Source organism: Stigmatopora argus, chromosome 5, assembly GCF_051989625.1.
Source record: "Stigmatopora argus isolate UIUO_Sarg chromosome 5, RoL_Sarg_1.0, whole genome shotgun sequence".
NCBI lineage: Eukaryota > Metazoa > Chordata > Actinopteri > Syngnathiformes > Syngnathidae > Stigmatopora > Stigmatopora argus.
In genome coordinates, this window is record NC_135391.1 from 18788260 (window position 1) to 18810299 (window position 22040).

General features: G+C 41.2%; 2 protein-coding genes across 5 annotated transcripts in view; one reads left to right on the top strand and one right to left on the bottom strand.

Moving 5' to 3' along the window:
* Positions 1 to 22040, bottom strand: part of stpg2 (sperm-tail PG-rich repeat containing 2) — a 60635-nt gene that overhangs the window by 25185 nt on the left and 13410 nt on the right. For 3 of the 4 annotated variants that reach the window (XM_077600468.1, XM_077600470.1, XM_077600467.1), the window contains exons 6-10: positions 21009 to 21117; positions 11746 to 11844; positions 7050 to 7209; positions 4230 to 4393; positions 755 to 847 (exon numbers count right to left, since the gene is read on the bottom strand). In XM_077600468.1, coding sequence (XP_077456594.1) covers positions 755 to 847; positions 4230 to 4393; positions 7050 to 7209; positions 11746 to 11844; positions 21009 to 21117 — 625 coding nt within the window. The remainder of the gene's footprint in view (positions 1 to 754; positions 848 to 4229; positions 4394 to 7049; positions 7210 to 11745; positions 11845 to 21008; positions 21118 to 22040) is intronic. The other variant, XM_077600469.1, reaches the window with a different exon arrangement.
* LOC144074206 (general transcription factor II-I repeat domain-containing protein 2) lies at positions 16713 to 18403 on the top strand. The gene is made up of 2 exons (XM_077600471.1): positions 16713 to 17978; positions 18159 to 18403. Exon 1 carries the CDS (start codon positions 16850 to 16852, stop codon positions 17963 to 17965), a length of 1116 nt encoding a protein of 371 aa, XP_077456597.1. The 5' UTR covers positions 16713 to 16849; the 3' UTR covers positions 17966 to 17978; positions 18159 to 18403.

The window sequence follows — 22040 nt, forward strand, 5'->3', positions numbered from 1 at the left end:
CATGTTTTTGGAATGTGGGAGGAAATCGGAGTACCTGGAGGAAACACGCAGGAGAACATGCACACTTCACACAGGTGGACGTGACCTGGATTTGAACCCAGGACCCCAGAGCTGTGAGGCCGACGCGCCAACCACTCGTTCCACCAAGCCTCCCTTATTTATTATTATTATTAGTATTATGTTTTTGTGAATACTGACTCCTTCGTTCCTTAGTTGTTGTGGATCCATATTTAATCGGCTTGCATAACAACCATTAAATTCACTGAAATTTCCACTCAGAAATTTGATTGACCCCATTATTGGGTGTCTGTCATCGGCAATAGTACTGAAAGAGTCAAATAACATAATCACATGCTCTGATTGCATTTAATTAGATAGGCATAATAGGAGAAAATGAGAAAATACTAAATATGTAGATGGGTGGCATGCATTATCATCCACAAACTTTTTAAACAGTTTTAAAAGTCATTGTAAAAATATGTGGATCAAAGCATCAACTTTAGAACAAAGGCAGACTTTTCTTGGAAGGAGACTAATAAGACTGTGGGAAGAGTAGCAAAATAACTAATTAAGTAGAAGTCAGGACGCAGTCAAAGACAATAAAAGTTGTGGGAAAACATGATTTTTGGCATGCTTTTCTTGTGGGTCAGAACCTGTTGCTGAAATGTCCCACTTATTTAGCTCCTCTTTTTGGAAAGACTTTTTGTTAAGCATTGAGCTTAAACTTTTGAATGACAAATGCATAGGGACTTACTTTGGCCACAATTGAGGATGCCAGGCGCTGTGTGGCTGATCTAAATGCGGCTGTGTTCTGCTTTTTGTAAAGCTCCTCTGAACAATTTTCCACCTGACACAATACAAACGTTGTTTAGTACAAACCAAATTTAGGTCATTCGGCAAAATAAATGAAAACTGAAGTTAAAAAAATATTCCCGTACACTGAAATAAACAAAAATTAAACTTAACTATCATGTATTCGAAATTAATGAGGTTGTTTGTCTCGTTGTGCTAATGGCTGGCAACCATTTCAGGGTGTCACCCACCAACTGCCCAAAATTGGCTGAGATAGGCTTCCGCACCCCCACAAAATTTGTAAGGATGAGCTGAATGGAAAAAAAATGAATTTTCAGATGACTGTAGACACTTATTTGTTTTCTTTTTTGAAATTTTATTTACACAAGCTTCCCCAATGACTCAACACCTTATCATGGTGGTGGTGGGTGGGAGAGGGTTAGGGTTAGGTTAGAGCACCCAGACTTTTTGGAATTCTTGGAGTGGGCCCTGGAGAATTCACCTTCTGGAAACTCCCTTGTTGCGCTGGGGGACTTCAATGCCCACATGGGCAATGACACTGAGCCCTAGAGGGGCATAATTGTAAAGATAGGCACCACTGATCAGAACCTGAGTGTTGTTCTTTTGTTAGACTTCTGCACTTGTCGTGGATTCTCAATAAAATTAATCAATAATATTCAGGCATGATGGTGCCCATATGTGCACTTGGCACAAAGACACCTTTGGCTCTTCCTATTTTCTCGTGGTCCGAGGAGTAAGGGATGGGGGTGTGCACAATGGCACTTAACATGCCAACAAAAGAAAGTCCCATGGGCAACTGCATTTATTTTTCATTGTTGCACCAGAAATATGCGACTATTGTCATTGCAAGTAGAAGGGCGAGATTGAAACGACTGTACTAGTTTCAGAGTGTTGCAAGTGTGAAAGTCACTTTTCAAGCATTCCAAAGCTCTGGAAACAAGACAATTCATATGTATTTCATGGCCCGACCAACGGACACATTGATTGGGTTTCTGTTTTACAAGCTGCACTTTAGCATAGACCCTGTCTCATGTGCAAGATGTTTATAATGTTTTAAAATGTAAACATGTTAATATTTTTTTCTTTTGGGGCAGCAGAGCATCACTGGGCATATTAAGGATGGGGCGCTGCTGACTTCGACTAGGGATGTTCTGAGTTGGTGGTCAAAATCCTCAACATCCTCAACTGCAGAGGCACGCCTTCCCCTGAGGAAGCAGAGCCTAGGGCCTCTGAGGTACATTTTCTTATTTTCGAGGTTAAAGTCACTGAAGTAATTAAAAACCTGCTCAGTGAGAAAGCCACAGGGGTGGATGAAATCCGCCTAGAGTTTAAAGGGTCTAAATATTGTGCCTGAGTCTGGTGGGGTATGCTCTGCAAATATGAGCTAACAAAACCCCTGATACTGGGGGTCCAGTTCCTGTGTGACAGGTGTTACCAAGTAGCCGGCACAAATTCAGATCCGTTTCCAGTGAAGGTTAGACTTGCATCCTTGCATCCATCATTTTGCAGATGATGTTCTGTTGCCTTAATCAGGCCGTGATCTTCAACTCTCACGGGTGCGGTTCACAAACGAGTGTGAAGCAGTTGGCAGGAGAATCAGCACCTCCAAATCTGAGACCATGGTCATCAGTCGGAAAAAGGTAATATGCCATCTTGGCGTCAGTTATGAGATCCTTCCCCAAGTTAAAGAATGTGAGTATCTCGAGGAAAGAATGGAACAGGAGATGGTGCAGCATCTGCAACATTTGGTCATGGTGAAGAAGGACCGGGTCTACGGGTCAATATATGTTCCTATCCTCACCTACTGAAAGAACAATATCCCAGATAAAAATGGCCGAAATGAGTTTCCTCCACAGGGTATCCAGGCTCTCCTTTAGAGGGAGTGAGAAGCTCGGTCATCTGGGAGAGGACACGTTATCGTGAAATTCCTTTTCTGACCTATCCCGCTGCTGACCTTATTACCTTAAAATTTAATCAGTTCTACCATCTCATTTTACAATATTTGCTGCAAATTTGATCAAATCATTTTATTCATTCTTGAGTTAATACAAAACGCTTATGCTCTCTGTGAACTCTGTGAACTGGAATTTCTCTACCCTAAAATCTGAATTATTTTAGTGACCTCTGTAACCTGTGACCCCCTACCAGATCCTATGAAATTTAATTAAAACTAATTGAATTATAGAAAAACATCAAACAAAAATGAAACATCTCATTTTCTGAACCGCTTCCTCCTCATTAGGGTTGCGGGGGGTGCTGGAGCCTATCCCAGCTGACTCCGGGCCAGAGGCGGGGGACACCCTGAATCAGTGGCTAGCCAATCGCAGGGCACAAGGAGACGGACAATCAAGCACACTCACAATATTTTTGGAATGTGGGAGGAAACCGGAGTACCTGGAGGAAACCCACGCAGGCCGGGGGAGAACATGCAAACTCCACACAGGTGGACTTGATTTGAATTTGAACCCAGGACCAATGTTCCCTCTAATTTTTCGTATGTCTGAGCAGAAAGTCAACCTCCCTGAGCGCACTGAGTACCAGTGTGAGCGACATCATCGGTACTCGGATGATTCGCCAAAAGACGTTTCGCCGACGGACGTTTGACAGACGGGCAGGTCGCCGAATGAATGTTCGGCGGAACGTCCATTCGGCGACCTGTCCGTCTGTCAAACGTCCGTCGGCGAAACGTCATAAGGCGAATCATCCGGTCACGACATCATCATTGCTCGCTATGGGCACACCAGTATCACACCTGCCACAAGCAGGTGCATGTCAATGCTCCCTCTAATTTTTCATGATAGAACATGCTGTAAAACACGAAAAACATAAGTGGACAGAGCTACTGCCACTGGCTGCCGCTTAAACGGCGCCATCATGGGGAAAGGGTAAAAATAAAAAAAATAAAAATAAATTAAAAAAAAAAAAAAAAAAATCCGTTTTTTTTTTTTTACTGCGCGCCATATGATTGCTGCTGCGCAGAGAAGACGAGAGTAGTGCGCAATTGCGCACGCGCGCAGCTTAGAGGGAACACTGCCCAGGACCCCAGAGCTGTGAGGTCGACGCACTAACCACTCGCACCACCGGCCCGCCCAAATTAAACATACAAAACTATTATAATCTTGCTTCTGCTTGTGGAAATGTCAGGATGATTTTACTACGTATAGGCAAAATGAGAAACGTAACCTTAAAGTCAAGGCATTAAAAAATTTAATCATGTATCACAGTTACTGAACTTAATCAACCCATTGGCTTCTATTATGGCAATAGACATCCAATCCACGTCAAATGGGAGGCTCTGCAACGAGTGAATAAAGGCTCATGCAATGAACAAAATCATTTCCAATTTTTTTTCTTCCCAATTTCCCCAAATTGTCAACATCACTGAGTTAAATTTGTAAATCAATGTACTTTCCTACCTTGTACTCTGCTGGACTGGGTCCTTGTATAAACTCTTTATTGAGGAAGATGCTGCTGCGTTTAGCTATGGAGCCAAAGCCTCCCTTCCTGGTTCTATCCACAAACGCCCTTCTCAAACTTTCCTGTGCCATACCCATGTCCACAATATTGTATGATCCAGGACCTGGACATAGTATTTAGACATTAAAAAAACATTAACACAATGATCATTTTAAAGTACTTTATCTTTTAACGAGAAAGACTGACATCAGCAGTCTGTACATAATGCATGTTCAAGGAGCCTGAGTTACAAAGAAGTTCCGTTCCTACATCGGCGAGGTAACCTAAATTTCTGTGCATGTCAGATTTCACTGATAAAATCAAACTTTACGTCAAAATACTCTAAAAGGAAATCAAGAAAGAAAGCCTCAATATTAGTTACAACACAACAAACTTGGCACTCGATGGTTGATCTAACTTGTGGGGGTCTGGTACAACGAACAGAACTGTGAGTGTTGTTAAGTTTCTTGTCTATGAAGCAATGTGGTGGCATTTTTTTAATATGACCTCCACTGGAGTATAATAAGTAACTTTAGTCTCCTGGTCTTTATTTTGTTTTTAAATCGATTTACCTTCATGGTTATATGTATGGCAGCATAATCTGTGAAACGGAAATTGTGCAAACTATGACAAAGATTTTGCGTTGCTTGTAACGCAAAATGCTATTAAGTGCATTTTCCTTTCTGGAATTAATGAAAGTTAACGCAGAGGTGGACTGACAATGGGGTGTACCGTTCAATGCCTGGTGGGCTGGCACATATTTTCTTGTCCGTGGCCCACGATGGTATTAGAGACACTTGGTTTCGTAAGGCTAATGAAATATCTCAGTGCTCAGCTCACCTCGCCTCTCAAGACAAATAATATTAGAATGACCGATCTACAGCACACACAAAAATATAATGAACGGAAAAGCATGTAAAACAAAGGAAATTGCGGATAAGTTGTGTATTAAACACCTGAAAATCCTGCAGGTTGATGCGGCAAAATGTGGCAGAACTGACATGTTTAACACAAACTTCTATCGTCTCAGCAAGAATAGGTACTTCAACAAGTACTATCACCAAAGTTGGACCGTGTTTTGTCAATTCAGAGGGCGAGGAGGAGTTTAAAAAGAAAAGAGCGAGAAAGGTGGCAATCACGAATCTGGAGATGTGATTGACCAGAGACACCGTGATGAAGTTCAAATTATGTCCAAGAAGTAGCTGAAACATTAGGCTAATATTTTAGCAGTCTACGTGCATGAAAAAAACAGTTACCGTATTTTCACGCCTATAAGGCGCGCATAAAAGTCAAAAAATTTCTCCAAAATAGACATGCCGCCTTATAATGCAGAGCGCCCTTTGTGAGCGCCGAGCGCCGCCAAGCGGCGCCGAGCGGGAGCGGCGCCGGGCGGCTGGCGATAGCGCTGGCTACCGGAAGCAGCTTATTTCCGGGTTCCGGTGCGCAGTGACTGCTGGGAAATATAGTTCTTCCTCGCTACACCCACACGCTAAAAACATGTTTTAAAAAGGCAACGGAAGCAAAACTGAGTTCGGTTGTACTTTATTTAGATATTTTACAATTTACTCAAGTCATCACCTTCAAATCCCTCAAACTCCTCATCTTCTGTGTCAGAATTAAACAATTACCCAAACGAGCCTTCCAAATAGCCGCCCCCCCCCCTCTTCGTTCTCAGAGTCACCGTCATTTCCATGTGGCTCCTTAGAAATTATGCCGGCTTTGGCAAAAGCTCGAACAACCGTGCAAGCAGACACGTTCGCCCAGGCGGCAACGATCCATTGACAAATCGTAGCGTAAGAAGCCCGGCGCTGCCTACCACTTTTCGTGAAGCTGTGTTCGCCAGCGATCATCCACTGCTCCCACGCCGCTCGTAACTTTGATTTGAAAGCCCGGTTGATGCCGATGTCCAGCGGCTGTAATTCTTTGGTCAAGCCTCCGGGAATGACGGCAAGCTCTGAGTTCATTTTCATGATCTGGTTTTTAATCGTTGCTGTGAGATGAGCACGCATGGAGTCGCAAATCAAAACAGACGGCGAGCCGTGAAAAAATCCATCTGGTCGCTTGACATATACGTCACGTCGGCGGCGCTCGTGACGTATATGTCAAGCGACCAGATGGATTTTTTCACGGCTCGCCGTCTGTTTTGTACTTGTCACGTCCTGTTAGGGTTTTGGGTGGAGGTGTGTGTGCTTTTCGGCTCGTGTCCCTCTGGGCTTCCCTTTCCTCTTCCGTTTCTAAGTCGTTTGTCCCAGTTTTTGTACCGACCATTTTGCATTAAAATTCTGAGTTGTGCACCATCACCTACCTTGCCTTTTCCTGCTTCTCGCATCCTGAGTTCTACTTTCGCTGGGCACCCGAGGCAGTCATGACATTATGAGGAACATAAACATAAAAAATACACAGGACGGAACTGCTGATGCTGGTCTGTCAGGATTTTGGACGTGACTAGGTACTGTTGAAATATGTGGAGCTGACATTTTCGATATACATATTTTTGACTACAATACCACCAGGAATGCCAGGGCCAATTTTGGTTCCATGCAGAATCCCCCCAGCCCCTCTAACTCCCCACACACCCGCTGCATAACTTCCATTAATTCTGGCTTCCTAGCCAACGGTGAAATGGGATTAAATCAGTGTTTTAAAGTTTTTTTGTTTTTTTTTAAAGAAAGGGATTACAGGTTATGACTCAGTCCAATCTATCGATGTCAGTAAAGTACGCCATGAAGTGATAATAATGGGACTGTAAATAAAACACACTCCTTTAGTTGTGTACTGACCTGGTACGGATCCTCCATTTCGGTGCACCTGAAAGCGTTGTGCTGTGACGCCAAATGGGCTTTTATGCACCCCTGTTGCACTGTGAACTGCTCTGAAGGGGCAGCGTGGGTCATTATAGGTCCCGACAGGAGGCGACTCTTGCTTGGCAGCTTTGAATCTCTAATGGGAAAGGCAGTTTGACGTCAGTTAAAAAAAAACAGTACAAGGAGACCCATTTTAACGCTTAATCACGCTAGATTTGACACAATGACTCTTTGCTACCTGAGATGCTAATGCCTATTATTCACAGGTCCACACTTTGGCAATCAGTGAAAGATGCATTACTCACTGCTTATACTCCACCAGGTCCAAAAATAACCACAGTTCTGGTGCCAGAGGAGTTTCAAGCAAAAGCTATTTTAACAGCTCTCAAGTTGTGCTTGTCAAAGTGGGATGGATAGACCTTTCATCAGTGTTTCTCCGTGTCAGCCGTAGCGACTCTAAGTCAGCCTCGGCAGCACTTACAGCGCACACAAACTACAAAGTTCAGAGGAAGCTATGGAATAATGCAGATGGATTGGACATGATTCATTTTCATGGATGGCAATCCCTCTTCCATTTAATACAGAAACACAACTTTGTTATGTCTTGTATACAAATAGTTGGGCTGCATACACAACAATCAAGTGTGAAATCTGTGACATTTTATACGGTAAGTTTTAGTGCCACTGACAACGATAGATGTCCAATCCATTCGAGCTTCGGGAGGCACTTCCTGTTGTTGGGTTCAATTCCAGGTTCTTATTGATTATGGGTAATGTCAATTCAACCTAAATCGCTTATGGCTATTGTTACATTGAGTTCGGCGTCGAGCGTGGAAAGCAATGCAGCAGTGCTTACAAAATACACACACCTGATTACACGTGGGAAGGGGGACCATGAGGGACACAACAAAACAACAGTTGAAACACACAATAATCGCACGGACAGCACACACAAAGGGAAAGCACACACATCCTTCCCAAAACCCCAACTACACAACAACATTCATACCTGTCAACCTCTGCCGAGAACTGCCCTTATAAATGATTATGATTCCCCTTACAAACCCCCCAAAAACCTTACAAACACCGTACAAGTCGTACGGTGTTTGTAAGGTTTTTGGGGGGTTTGTAAGGGGAATCATAATCATTTATAAGGGCAGTTATCGGCAGAGGTTGACAGGTATGGACATTACACCCCCCCACCCTTAAGGGGAAAAAAGAAAGAAATAAATCTATTTTCATGTCTTTATTTAGAAGAGGATTTGATGTGGAGTGCTGCCAAGGTTCAGTCAATCTCAGTGTGCCTCGTGCATTCATATTTACAGATAAAGTACATGACTGGGAGACTTCACGTGGAACCTTTAGTGAGTAGGCTAGGTGTTGTCCTGCATCTCACTCATTTTGGCTGTGTCCTTTCATGTTCATGCTCTATGTGCGCCTATTGCCAACTCTGCTAATTGTTCCTCACCATCTTCTTCGTCTACTGAACGTTGTCTGGAACTAGTGTTCACTTCGCCTCAGCACCCCCGTTCTTTGTGCTGTGAATTTTATAGAAAGTTTTTATTATTATTGTTGAAAATCATTTGACAATAATTATTTCTATCGTTTTATCATCCAGGTCTAGCACTGAGTATATGCCATCATTTGTAGTTGTATGGTTTTCATTAAGTTTTTAGTCCTTTCAACAGCTGGCACAAAAAAAAGGCACATAGTGGCAGGATTTCGACCTAATTTTTCTGACCGCATGCTGTGCGTGAGTGTATGTGTGGCTGAGATGTTAGAACCCGGGGCGACAGTTTTCTTAGATGTTCATCTCGGTGTGACGCTGCGTGTTCTTCTGTGGAGGGATGGAGAGGAAATGAAATAAGGAAGCACAAAGGGAGGGAAGGCGGATAAGAGAAACAGTGGGAACCTGGCCATTTTTCCCCCTCCTCTCAGCTAATCACGATCTTCCAGCAATACAATTTTTGACAATGACCACTTGTGGAACTATTTTCAAATGTGTTTAGTTGCAACATAACAGAACACAAAAGAATTCTGAATTCCTCATTAAAATATTCATAAAGCTCAGTTCGGAGTTGTTTTGTTGTTGACAGATGGGCTTCCTTTATTTTCTGACATAGAGTGTGGTAGTACATAACTAAACAATTATTTATACAAAAAAAACATCTTATTTTATTGAGTGAATAGAGAAGGGGTCACCAACAACAATCCTTGAGGGCCTATACACTCTGTTTTCCATCTTTCCCTCCTCAAACTCACCTGAATCAAATGATCAACTACTCAGCAATCTCTCCATAAGCCTGATAACGATGCTGGTTATTTTATTCAGGTGCGTTGGAGAAGGGAGATATGGAAAACAGACTGGATAGGTGCCCTCGAGTACTGGAGTTGGTGACCCCTGGATTGAATGTCTAGAAATGACAATGCGTTTTTCTTTACAAGTTTGGCATACGGTGGGAATGCAATGCAGTGTAATGCATATATATATATATATATATATATATATATATATATATATATCAGTGGTGTGCCGTCAGGGCCTTCAAGGCCATCTCTGCTGGCCTAACAAATATCTGAATCACAGACTGATGTTAATTATATTTTGTCCATGAATACTTATTAAATAATTCCAAATTCCAGACGGAATTTTCCAGAAAAGAATGGACATCATTAAGAACGGGTGGTCAACTCCAAAGCTAGCAAGCCTGTTACAACTGGGAAAAGCGTTTGTCCGCCACTTTCATTTCGCTAACTACGAGCGCTACAACCTGGTTCACGGGCTCCGCGGAACACTGCAAATTGTATTGCTGGGAGTGCTTGTTATTTGCCACCAATCGACATGGTGTTTGGAGCAACACTGGATTTGCAAATTTGACTTGTTTAACTAAAGCAGCGACGAGACACCAAAGCACTGCCAGACACTTACAAAGCAACGGTGCTCTCCAAAACTTTTGGGGAAACCCGAGTGGAGTTACAGACACATCAAAAGTTGTAATGGAATGGCTAAATCAGGCTAGAATTAAGGTTTTCAAATGGCCTTCCCAAAGTCCTGACTTAAACCCCATTGAGAACTTGTGGACAATGCTGAAGAAACAAGTGGATGTCAGAAAGCCATCAAATTTAATTGAACTGCACCAATTCTGTCAAGAGGAGTGGTCAAAGATTCAACCAGAAGTTTGCCAGAAGCTTGTGGATGGCTACTAAAAGCGCCTAATTGAAGTGAAAATGGCCAAGGCACATGTCACCAAATATTAGCGCTGCTGTATGTATAATTTGGACCCAGCAGATTTGATCACTTTTTTCTGTTCACCCATAATCAAGTCATAAAAGAACCAAACTTCATGAATGTTTTGTGACAAAGAAGTATCTGTTCCAATCACTCTATCAGAGAAAAATCAGAGTTGTAGAAATAACAGGAAACTCAAGAGAGCCATGGCATTATGTTCTTCACAAGTGTATGTAAACTTTTGACCACATGTATATATATATATATATATGATTCAAAATCCAAACAATAATGGAATAGGCTCGGCGTAGTTTTTGTGTGTGCAATGCGAAAGAGGAAAAGGAAACATCCTTCTGGGCTGTCTGGATAATTTGGCGCGTCATTCTTTTACGGTGACATTTCGATTCTTCTTCTGTGCTAAGTGCCACCCATTTCAACGCCGAAGAAGAAGCGGTGCGCTGCGCTCCGCCAATTTTCATCTCCTGTCTTCCACTTGCAAGTTTCTGCATGAATTGTGACATTTTTATGAACTTTTTTTATAAGCTTAATATAATAAACCGCAATGGACCGACGCTGCGAATGTTGAAGCCGCAAAGTGGTAAACAATAATTGACAGATGTTTTAAAGGAAAGACAGTAAATTATTTATATATTTATTTACATTATAAACAATATTCTCCATCCATCTTCCGTACCGCGCGTCCTCGTAAGGGGTGCAGAGTTTGCTGGAGCCTATTCCAACTGACTTAGAGCGAAAGGCAGACAGGTCGCCAGTCAGCCGCAGGGCGGAGAGAGAGACAAACGACCATCCGCACTCACACTCATACTGCCACCAGCAGGAATCGACCCCGCACCTGCCCGCACTGAAGTCAGGCGAGTGAACCTCATAACCATAAAGTGGCTTATTACAAAAAAGATAGAAAACAGGAAATATTCTGTTTTGTTCATTTAAAACAGGAATCACTGAAAATATTAGATTTTTTCAATTGAAAAATGTTTATTATATATATATATATATATATATATATATATATATATATATATATATATATATATATATATATATATATATATATATATAAATATATATATAAATATATATATATATATATATATATATATATATATATATATATATATGTATATATATATCTTTGATGGGGTGGGCCTCCAGGCCGTTATGTTGACCATTGTCGTCTAGCATCACCATTTAAAAAGAAAATGAGGAAACAAATAACAGACTTAAATAATCCTCCGTATTTACTCAAAGATTATTATTTTTTAATATATTTAAAATGTATATGTATGGGTATAAAACGCGAACACACACACAAAAACACAAAATTAATAGAAAGTCTATTCCCCACATTGACAGTGAAATATTCACGACTAAATCAGTTAAAAGAGATTAGAGAATTTAAAATTTGTAGACTGTGTGTTGTACCTCAGTCTGAGAGAGAAAGGAGGAGGTGGCCCGCTGCTTCTGATCATGGGGCCTCTCAAACTGTCCTCTGATGTCATAATGATCAGGACCAGGTACACCCTGTGCAAAGACAAGTGGAATTGAGGCCACTGGCACTTCTATTCCTCAAAGGAAATTCCCAGTTGCTTGTACTGTATCCAATTAAACATTGTATTTTCTCATAAAAACACACAGTTGCAAAGCATGAAATAAAATTGAATAAAGAATAAGTGAGTTTCCGCACAAAATCTTTAGACCGATTAATTTTTGAGGTTATACTTTGCAAAGCAAAGCAAAGCTCCCCAAGGATAGTACAGCCATCCCGCGAATATTGCGGATATTTTAGACCAGACATGGCCATGAGAATCAAAAAACTGCAAAGTAGGAAGACCCCTATTATTACTACCATATTACATGTTTTTGTGCCTATAAAGAAATACAAGTACAAAAATACAATTATCAAGAAGTGTATTTATTAAATGTTACAGCTATAAGCATATGAAAAGACTGTAATGTATTAATATCTAAATGTAATATATATATTTTAAAAATTGTAAAAACTTTAAATACTGTATTCATAATGATAATGGTTCTTTCCGCTTGACATAAATCCAAAAAATCTGGTAAATGGAGTTTGAGTCCAAGTCCTTGAAGGGGATCCCCCCTTTCAGCGAGGTACCACTTCACGTTAGGATTGAAACAGATTATCAAGACTTTCGTGATCCAGGCTTTCCGGTTACTCATCCAGTATACAGGCAGCAAGGATTTGTTCTTAATTCTATTAAGTTCATTTTGTCTTCTTGTGGGCATGTCTGGTCTACATTATCCGCGATATTCGGGGGATAACTGTACTCGTCTGACTAAGTGTGGGATCGAAACATGTCGGGTCACAAAACTACCTAAAAAAGACCATTGTCTCTGATAAAGGAATCAGTCAAAACAGGCTTTGTTCTTGTTTTTTAAAGTACGAGGACAATCGAGCTTGTTGATTAAGGCTGGCTTTACCATGAAACTAGCCAGCAGTATCCCCACAGATGCGATCCTCATGAACCCTGGCTCTATCAGTTCATTTTGGAATAAGAATGTCCAGTAAGTTATCCTCTCCAAAAAACGGTACCCAGACATTTCGTCGACGGACACTTCGTCCCGGGACGTTTTGTCGAACGGACGCTTCGTGCCGGACAGTTGGTCGAACAGACATTTCGTCGCCGGACATGTCGGCGACGGACAATTTGTCGCCGGATTCGTCAACGGACAATTCGTCGCCGGATTCATCGCCGGACATATTGTCGACGGACAATTCGTCGCCGGATTCGTTCGCTCTCAAAATTATAATCATGAAGAGGGGGAGAGTGATTTTACTGTTGAAAGCGATCAACAAGGTAATATCTCGCTCTAAAAATTATAATCATGAGAGAAAGAGAGAGTTTGTCATTGCATTGACAATGTCAGAGCATTAATATCTAAATATCTAATACCAAAATTATCAATAAGTTGCGTATTATTGGCGTGTGTACATGTTTTTCAATTTATGTGTTCCTGGGTGACAAAACGAAATGTCCTGTTCTTGTGTTGTATAGACAAACTTGCCTCACCCGTGCCGATCCTACATTTTATACTGTTATTGTCATGTCCCAACACCTCTGTTAAAGTGGTTAGATCAGAACTTCCACGTAAGCCTCTGATACACTGAATTATATTATTTTTAACCCTTATAGAGCACTCATTTAACCCTTCGGCTGCCATTGACGGCGGTAGACGTCCGATTCATGTTGACTGTGAGGTGCAGATGAACCTTCATTCTCTCAATCCTGAAATTCCCAGTTTGAATTGGGGGTCTATCACTGTCATGACATGCATGAGATAATTGGTATGAAAAAGAATCAACCCTCGAGTGTTTTTATTCATTTTAATTGTATACAATATAAATTGAAAAACATGTACACACACGCCAATAATTGGATTGGATTGGATAACTTTATTCATCCCATATTCTGGAAATTTCATTGTGACAGTAGCAAGAACGCAACTTATTGATAATTTTTATACTAGATATTTAGATATTAATGCTCTGACATTGTCAATGCAATGACAAACTCTCTCTCTCTCTCTCTCTCTCATGATTATAATTTTGAGAGCGAGAGATTACCTGGTTGATCGCTTTCAACAGTAAAATCTCTCTCTCTCATGCTTATAATTTTGAGAGCGTGCGACGAATCCGGCGACGAATTCTCCGTCGACGAAATGTCCGGCGACGAATCCGGCGACGAATTGTCCGTCGACGAAATGTCAGGCGACGAATTGTCCCTCGACGAAATGTCCGGCGACAAAATGTCTGTTCGACGAACTGTCCGGCGACGAATTGTCCGTCGACGAAATGTCCGGCGACGAAACGTCCGGTCACGCAAAAAACCTATCGCTGCCTGTTCCGGTCGGGGCCTGCAGGGCAGACCTCACTTGCCGCTGGCATGGGCCGCCGATCGCCGGCCAAGGCCGCCGGCATTCGCCGCCGGATCACCGGCTGGGAAGTTAAACTTTCAATTCACTCCTCCGCGCCGTCCAACTGTAAATTAGCCGTCCAGGGAGCTCTATTTTCAGATAAGTGCAACGACGTCAGCCCACTGCCCAGACTTAAAAGAATCTAAACTTCCACGTTGCTCCGCCGCAGTATCCCGCCATCCTCGCTGGCCAACGTCGCCCGAAGCCTGCACTTGCAAACATATCTGGGATATTCCACCGTCAGTTCCACTACCACTAGACTCCCGGAATCCGCTGAGCGATCTCTATTTTTGGTTTAGGAACACGGCGTCTGCGGTAACGTCATCAGGGGCTCACATTTGTGAAAAAAATCCCCCTTCACCGGTGCTCTCTGCCGTCCAATTCGTCGAGTTCTATTTTCAAATAAGCACTATGGCGTAAGGTCGCACAGAGCTCACATTTCTGATAGAAATCCACCCTCACAGGGGCTCTATTTTCAGATGAAAATGACGACCACCGCCCACCATTTTTTTTCCTCGGTGCTAAGTTGAGTTACAGTGCTCTGTCTTCTGCCATTTTCTCAGTGGCAAGCGGAAGCCACTTCCCTAGGTTCCGTGTGGATTTTAACATTTTTATGAACATCCGCGATGTAGTGAAGCCGTGAAGTGAAGATGGATCACAGTATTCATATTTTTGGCACTTTTTTCACTTTTTGGATGTACCGCTCTGCCCACATACTTGGAGCAATTCACATTGTTCCAACTTTTGATTTCACTCCTTATCATTCACGGTTGCGACACAAACAACTTTTTGCCGAAATTGGTCTTATTCATTCAATATGGTAAACACAATTTTAAATGTTCAAAATGCTACTTTTCTGATTCACTTAAACAACGCATTGAAGAAATTCACAAAATCAAGGCGCACAAGTAATCATCCAGTCGAAGCAAAAACTTTTGATGATGCCAAAATATGTACTACAAATTTCCAATGACACATGACCTACAACCTCATTATTTTTTACAAAAAATCTCTGTACTCCCCCAAAATCAAATCATCAGGAAGTGATCCATAATCAATAGGAAGTGATCCAGGAATACCTCAAAATTAAACAAAAGTAACCCAGGAATGTCTCAAAATCAACAGGAAGAACTAGGAAATACTCCAAAAGGGAAGAAGCCCAAAGTAGAGAAAATTAATTCTAAAATAGCCCAAAATCAAAAGGAAGTGATCTGCTGGAGTTAACTTCATTGGAGCAAAGTATCTCCACGCAATTCTCCAGAAATTGTATTTCTAATTTATTCTTTTTGCTGTCAGCGTGTGACAGCAGGAAGTGATCTGCCAGGGTTAAAACCATTAGATCAAAGTATCCCCACACAATTCTCCAGAAATTGCATTTCTAATTATTCTTTACAGCAGGGGTCACCAAACTACGGCCCGCGGGCCGGATACGGCCCGCCGGCACATTTGGACCGGCCCTCTGAACAATACCAGAGACGCTATGTTTTTTTTTTTTTTTTTTTTTTTTTTTTTTTTTTTTTAATTTTTTTTTTTTTGGGATGCAGCCCGCCGGCACATTTGGACCGGCCCTCTGAACAATACCAGAGACGCTATCGGATTTATTTTCCTATTTGGCCTTGAAGACTGGGACGTTTTAATCTTGTGTTTGGTTCATTGCACCCCTGCTGAGCCCACAAATCTTCCCAGTGAATCGGGCCTTCGCATTGCTCCTTTGGTGACACGCGCGGGGAGAGTGTTTGCCTTTGATGCATGCGGGCATTCCACCGTTGCATGTGTGAGCAGAGTGTTAGCGAGACATCGGGACGATCGCAGGTGAGGGCGGAGCCCTGGTACCATGGCTATTGCGATGCTATTCAAGCATATAAAAACTGTGCAACCTGAACCTGTTTGAGAACGGAATAATGGCGAAAAGGTTAGTTAAGAGAAAAATTGATTCAGAATGCAGGGTATTTAACCTGCAGTGGACAAACGATTATTTTTTTGTTCAATGCAAAGAAAAGGCTGTTTGTCTCATCTGTCAAGAGACGGTCGCAGTATTCAAAGAATACAATCTTCGCCGGCACTACGAATCCCGTCACAAGGACAAGTACGATAGCGTGCAAGGCCAAATACGAGGAGACAAACTCTCAAAGCTAAAAGTTGGACTATTATCTCAGCAGACTACATTTCTACGCCAAGCTCAGCTGAACCAGGCATCCGTTCGGGCCAGCTTTCGGGTTGCTAAACTGATAGCAAGCAACGGTAAGCCTTTCACTGACGGAGAGTTTTTTAAGAAATGTATGGATGTTGTCGTGGAGGAAGTGTGTCCCGAGAAGAAAGATGCATTTAATGCCGTAAGTCTGTCGGCGAGTACAATCACCAGACGCGTTGAAGAAATCGGGAATAATGTCTATGCCCAGCTGCAGCAGAAGACGAAAGAATTTGACTTTTTTTCAGTGAAGGCACGGACGTGCAAGACACAGCGCAACTGCTCATTTTTATTCGTGGAGTTAGCGCAAACTTTGAGATATGCGAGGATCTGGCAGCCCTCCAAAGTCTCAAAGGGACCACAACGGGAGAGGATATTTTTGACAAAGTGTGCCAAACCATGGAGAAGTTGGAGCTGGACTGGTCAAAGCTGGCTAGCATCACGACTGACGGGGCTCCTAGCATGGTGGGCGAAACTCGCGGTTTAATAGGATGCATGAACCGTGAGTTGGAAAAAAGGGGTCTCACCGCCCCGCTACGAGTCCACTGCCTAATTCACCAGCAAGCACTGTGCTGCAAAGTGTTGACGTGGGATTCTGTAATGAAGGTCGTGGTGTCGTGCATAAACTTCATCAGGGCAAAGGGACTTAAACACAGGCAGTTCCAAGAATTCCTGTCTGAACTGGAGTCTACGCACGGAGATGTGCTGTACTACACAGAGGTCCGATGGCTGAGCCGGGGCAGAGTTTTGAGGCGTTTTTACGAGCTTCCACCCGAAATTAACGCGTTTCTTCATTTAAAAGACAAAACGGTCCCAGAGCTGATCAACCCAGAATGGAAATGGCACCTCGCATTTTTAACAGACGTGACAGAAATACTTACCCACCTTAACTTGCAGCTACAAGGCGAAGGGAAACTCATTTGCGACATGTATTCACACATAAAAGCATTTGAGGTGAAATTAGCGCTGCTTTTGGAACAAGTGAAAAAGCGCAACTTTGTCCATCTTCCTGCTACCCAAAACCTGTCGACAGAGAACCCAGCGGTCCCGTTCCCAGCTGAAAAGTGCGTGGAAGCACTGGAAATGCTGAAGGCGGAGTTCGGTGTGCGATTCACTGAACTACATGTTCATGCAAAAGAAATCCGTCTTTTTCAGAACCCCTTTGTTGCCGACATTGATGAAGCCCAGCCTTCATATCAGTTTGAGTTGGCTGAGTTACAGAACTGTGATGTTCTGAAAGACGCATTCAAGCTCAACAGTCTCATTGACTTCTATGCCTCCCTCCCAAACGACACATATCCAAACATCAAAAAACATGCAATGAAAATGTCCTCAGTTTTTGGCAGCACGTATATCTGCGAGAAAACCTTTTCTCGCATGAAACTGCTGAAAACTCCGATGAGATCAAGATTGACAGATGAACATTTGCATCAGTGCTTGAGACTGGCTGTAACTAGAATGGAACCTGATATTCAACTTCTCACCAGCCAGATGCAGGCCCACAGTTCACACTGATGAACAGACATAGGTAAGCTCACTTTTCTGATTTGAATGAGTCATTCTGAGCATAAACAAATATAATCATAATAAAATCTACTGGGATAAAATCCACCTTTACAACCATACTGGTAGTGAAATGTATTGTGCTGTGTAGGTGCGGTTTCACTTAGTTCAGTTTCTCAACCTGCTTCCTTTGTGGTTTTCACAGGGAAGTTGATGAGAGAGCTGCAAACAGCGGTGTCTACAAGCCTATTGGAACAAAATGATTATAAGGAAGAAACACAAGAACTTTAGGAGACTGCTCATATGTGTCAGAGAGATTCTGCTCTGACAACTGAGCTGAACTTTTATCTGTTAAGATTGTGCATGGCACAACAGAAAGTTAATGTTCCATGGCTTTTTTTCTATGAAGAACCCAGAGAGAGTTATTTAGTTCTTATTTATTTCATAAATAGTGTTATTTATTTCCAGTTTTTTATGTGAAGAACTCAGAGGGGGTTATTTAGTTATTATTTATTTCATTAATAGTGTTATTATTTGTTTTCTGACTTTTTTCTGTAAAGAACCTGGAAAGGGTTATTTGGTTATGTGTGGCTTTCTGGAAAACAATAAAAAAAAATTAAGCTCCCCTACGATCGTCACACTTTTTCTGTTACAAACTGACACCGGCCCCCCATCAGAGAAGGGAAAAGTTATGTGGCCCTCACAGGAAAAAGTTTGGGGACCCCTGCTTTACAGTGTCGGCGTGCGTACCATGAACAAGTTTGGTATTGTCTGAATACAATATATTGCAGGTACATAAAAAAAATCCTTGTCGTCGGACACTCAAACAGAGCAGGGGCACTTGTTTTGATTTAATTTTGTGTGACACCCTTTGTTCAGTCGCATGCACTTTCACAATTCAAATCCAGTGGCTGAAAATGTTATTAAGGGAAGTGTGAAAAACCAAGGCTGTGTAGGGTTGAAAAAAAATTGATGTATTACACTATATATTTCAGGAAAATATATAGCCCCCAACACATTGATTATGAACATTATAAAATGCAAGACATGAAGCCTGTTGATGCATTTAAATCATTGGTCCCGATGACAACATACGTTTAATTCATTTAAACTAGGAGAAATGACTGTGATTGGTTATCTTTTAACACCATCATCCCACATGGTGTCTCCTCAATAAGAGTAGCGCGCAACCCTCTTTGTATAGGTAGCATAAATATTTACCGATGTTTCTTGTCTCACAATTCATTCTTTTCTTTTGTCTGTTCTTCATCTCTCTGGAAAAAAAGACCTAACACAGCTAACTCAAAAAGATTTGGGTTCTCTAATGCTATCTATCCCAGGGTTGCAATCATGTCATCAGTGTTGATGATGGTGATGAGGATGATAATTAGGATGATGGTAATTATGGAGAGTGATACTTGATGATGAAGTTCAGGATGAGCAGATGGTTTGTGTTCAATTTAAAACATAGATCAGATAAGAGGAGATGTGGCCGATCTAAAAGTGCTGCATGTCCAAAATATGATTTAATGAGCTTCTGCGGGACGGCTCTGGTAAGGAGGTGTTCTGTCCCCACAGTGACTAATGACCCATCTGCTTTATGTGCACGTACGTTACAAAGTTGATCGCGGTGAGCTACTAATGATGACGGATGGAAGCACGGGGACAAATACGACATGGACGTGTGGAGGGCAAAGCCTGAAAGTCACAGGATACTCCACTATTACATATACTAATAATAAAACCTGGTTTTGATGCATTTTTCTTCTGGAATGTGTCGGGAGAGAGAGAGAAAGTGAGAGGAGTTTGACAGATGGAAGATGTTTTACTTCCCTGTACAAAGGCGTCAAGTCAAAAGTTGATTTCTCTCTATTTTGAAAGAGGAGAGGCAACGGTACGTTGTGGTTCACGCACTATGTAAGAATGTGTGGAGAGTGGAGAATACTGAAAGATAGCACTTCACTGCCACCTAAAGGTACCAAAGTGCAGCATAGGAACTCTGGTCTACATTAGTTCTGTGGAGTCCCACGACAAATATCTCTTTGGTATTTTAACTCTCAGTCAGGATTTTATTTCATATTATTATACATTTGCTTGTAATGAAGAATAAGCTTTGCTTTACTATTAAATTATTGCTTTGCTCATCATTATTAGTATCATCATTGCTTAAGGAGAAGGCAAAAGGCCTTAGACTTCTGGAGCAGACAAAACAATGAGGATCCAGAATGCCTTGCAGTGCTGGAAATCTTATCTGGGAATTGCACCTGCGTCCTCCACAGGAATTCCAGACCTTCATCTGTTTTTAACTTTTAACTATTGACGTCTCACTTGTACTTTCACCCGTCTCCTTAGTGTTGAGACGTACATTGTAATCAGGGTCCTCGAATGCAATAAAACAACAGAAAATATGTGTAAGGTCAGAACAGAGTTGGGAAGCTGTACCAACGGTTGTAATCCTTGCAAGTGAACATTCCAGAAGATCGTCTTTTCCTCTTACTTGGGCGTGCATTTGGGAATGTCTTTTGGTTAACATGACATTCTCTTACTGGCTTTGACGGGGATAGACGCACAATCTATTTGGACCAGGAGGGGCCCTTGGGATAAAGACAGCCATCCTAGTTCAAATCGATTTGAACATCTATCGCCATCAATAAATGCCAATGCCCCAAAATCAACAGGAAGTGAAAAAAAACAAAGTCACTCAGAGATGACCTCAAATCAATAGGTTACAAAAAAGAAGTGGAAGTTTTCCAAAATTGACCAAAAATCAACAGGAAGTAATCTGGAAATTCTCCATATTCAAGAGGAAATGGCGTAGACGTCTAACAAGTTATGCATGATTTGGTGTTGGGGGGGGTTGGGGCTGACTTAACTGAAACGTATAAAAACAGTGGGAAAAGTAACATTTGAAATAATGTTTTTTACGTTTCAAAATTGAAACATGTGAATCAGTGTGTGGTTTGTACCGCATGCCGAAAAAGTGGACAGATGAATGCGTGTAATCAATTTATGTTAGTACAACAACAAAGTAGAAGTCATCAAAAGATGCACTTGCTTTTTTGAGCTCCAGCTGGGACAGCAGTTGGTGATATCGAGGAATAACCAGCTCCGCCTTGACCTTCTCTTTTCTCAGGTTGACATTTTCATAGTGTGTTTCAGGGATGCTGGCGTTTATTTTGGAGAGAAGGCACAAATAACATCACGGTAAGTAAGACAACCTATTAAAAATTACTATTTAAGTGTGAAAACAAGACTGTTCTTTTTTTTCCTATTATGTTATGCTTTCTACTAGACTCCCTTTATATGACAATAAATAAAAGCAGTATACATTTAAAATTATTGACTACTGTTGTCGAGATTTAAAAAAATATATATAATATCGATATTAAAAACAACTTGGTAAAATTTTTGATACTTTTGATGTAAAAAACAACTATTTAATATTTTTTATTAACATGAAAAATGGAAAATATCCTGTATTATTGCTGTTAACTCTCAGCCAAACTCCTAAATTTAAAAAAGAGAAAATAAATAAAAGGAAATAGAATATAGGAAATTAATCAAAAATAAAATATGTAACGTAAAAAAGAATTAAAATAAGATTGTAAAGTAACTATAGAGAAAGAAAATTAGGGCATGGAAAAAAAATAATAATTTTTGTGCCAAAAATTAATTTGTCTCGCCAAGGAAATCAATTTAAATTTTGGCCGCAAAAATTAATTAATTTACATTTTAGCAGTAAAATTGAAATCTAATGCAATATATTTTAACTCCTGCTATTAAATATTTTGCACAATTACCAAAGAAAATCGGTGTTTAACTCACTAAGTTTAAAAAAAAGTGTTCTTTTTGTGATAACCCGCATTGCCTCGTTTAAAATCTGTAAAAAAACATTCTAAAAAATCGACGTCAAAATCTGAGAGCCACAGTGATCCCATTAACCATTAATTCCCATACCGTGTCAAAGTTGTCAGGGTTGTAGTCCCAAAGTTCCCATCACAAATCAGGACGAAAATTGCGTTTTTTGGATTTGCGATCGTGGATTTACAAGATAAAATAAATTCGCTCGTAATAGAAAAAAACTATA

Excerpts from the sequence above, each read along its gene's own strand:
- LOC144074206 (XM_077600471.1), top strand. The coding sequence starts at position 16,850 with ATGGAGAAGTTGGAGCTGGACTGGTCAAAGCTGGCTAGCATCACGACT.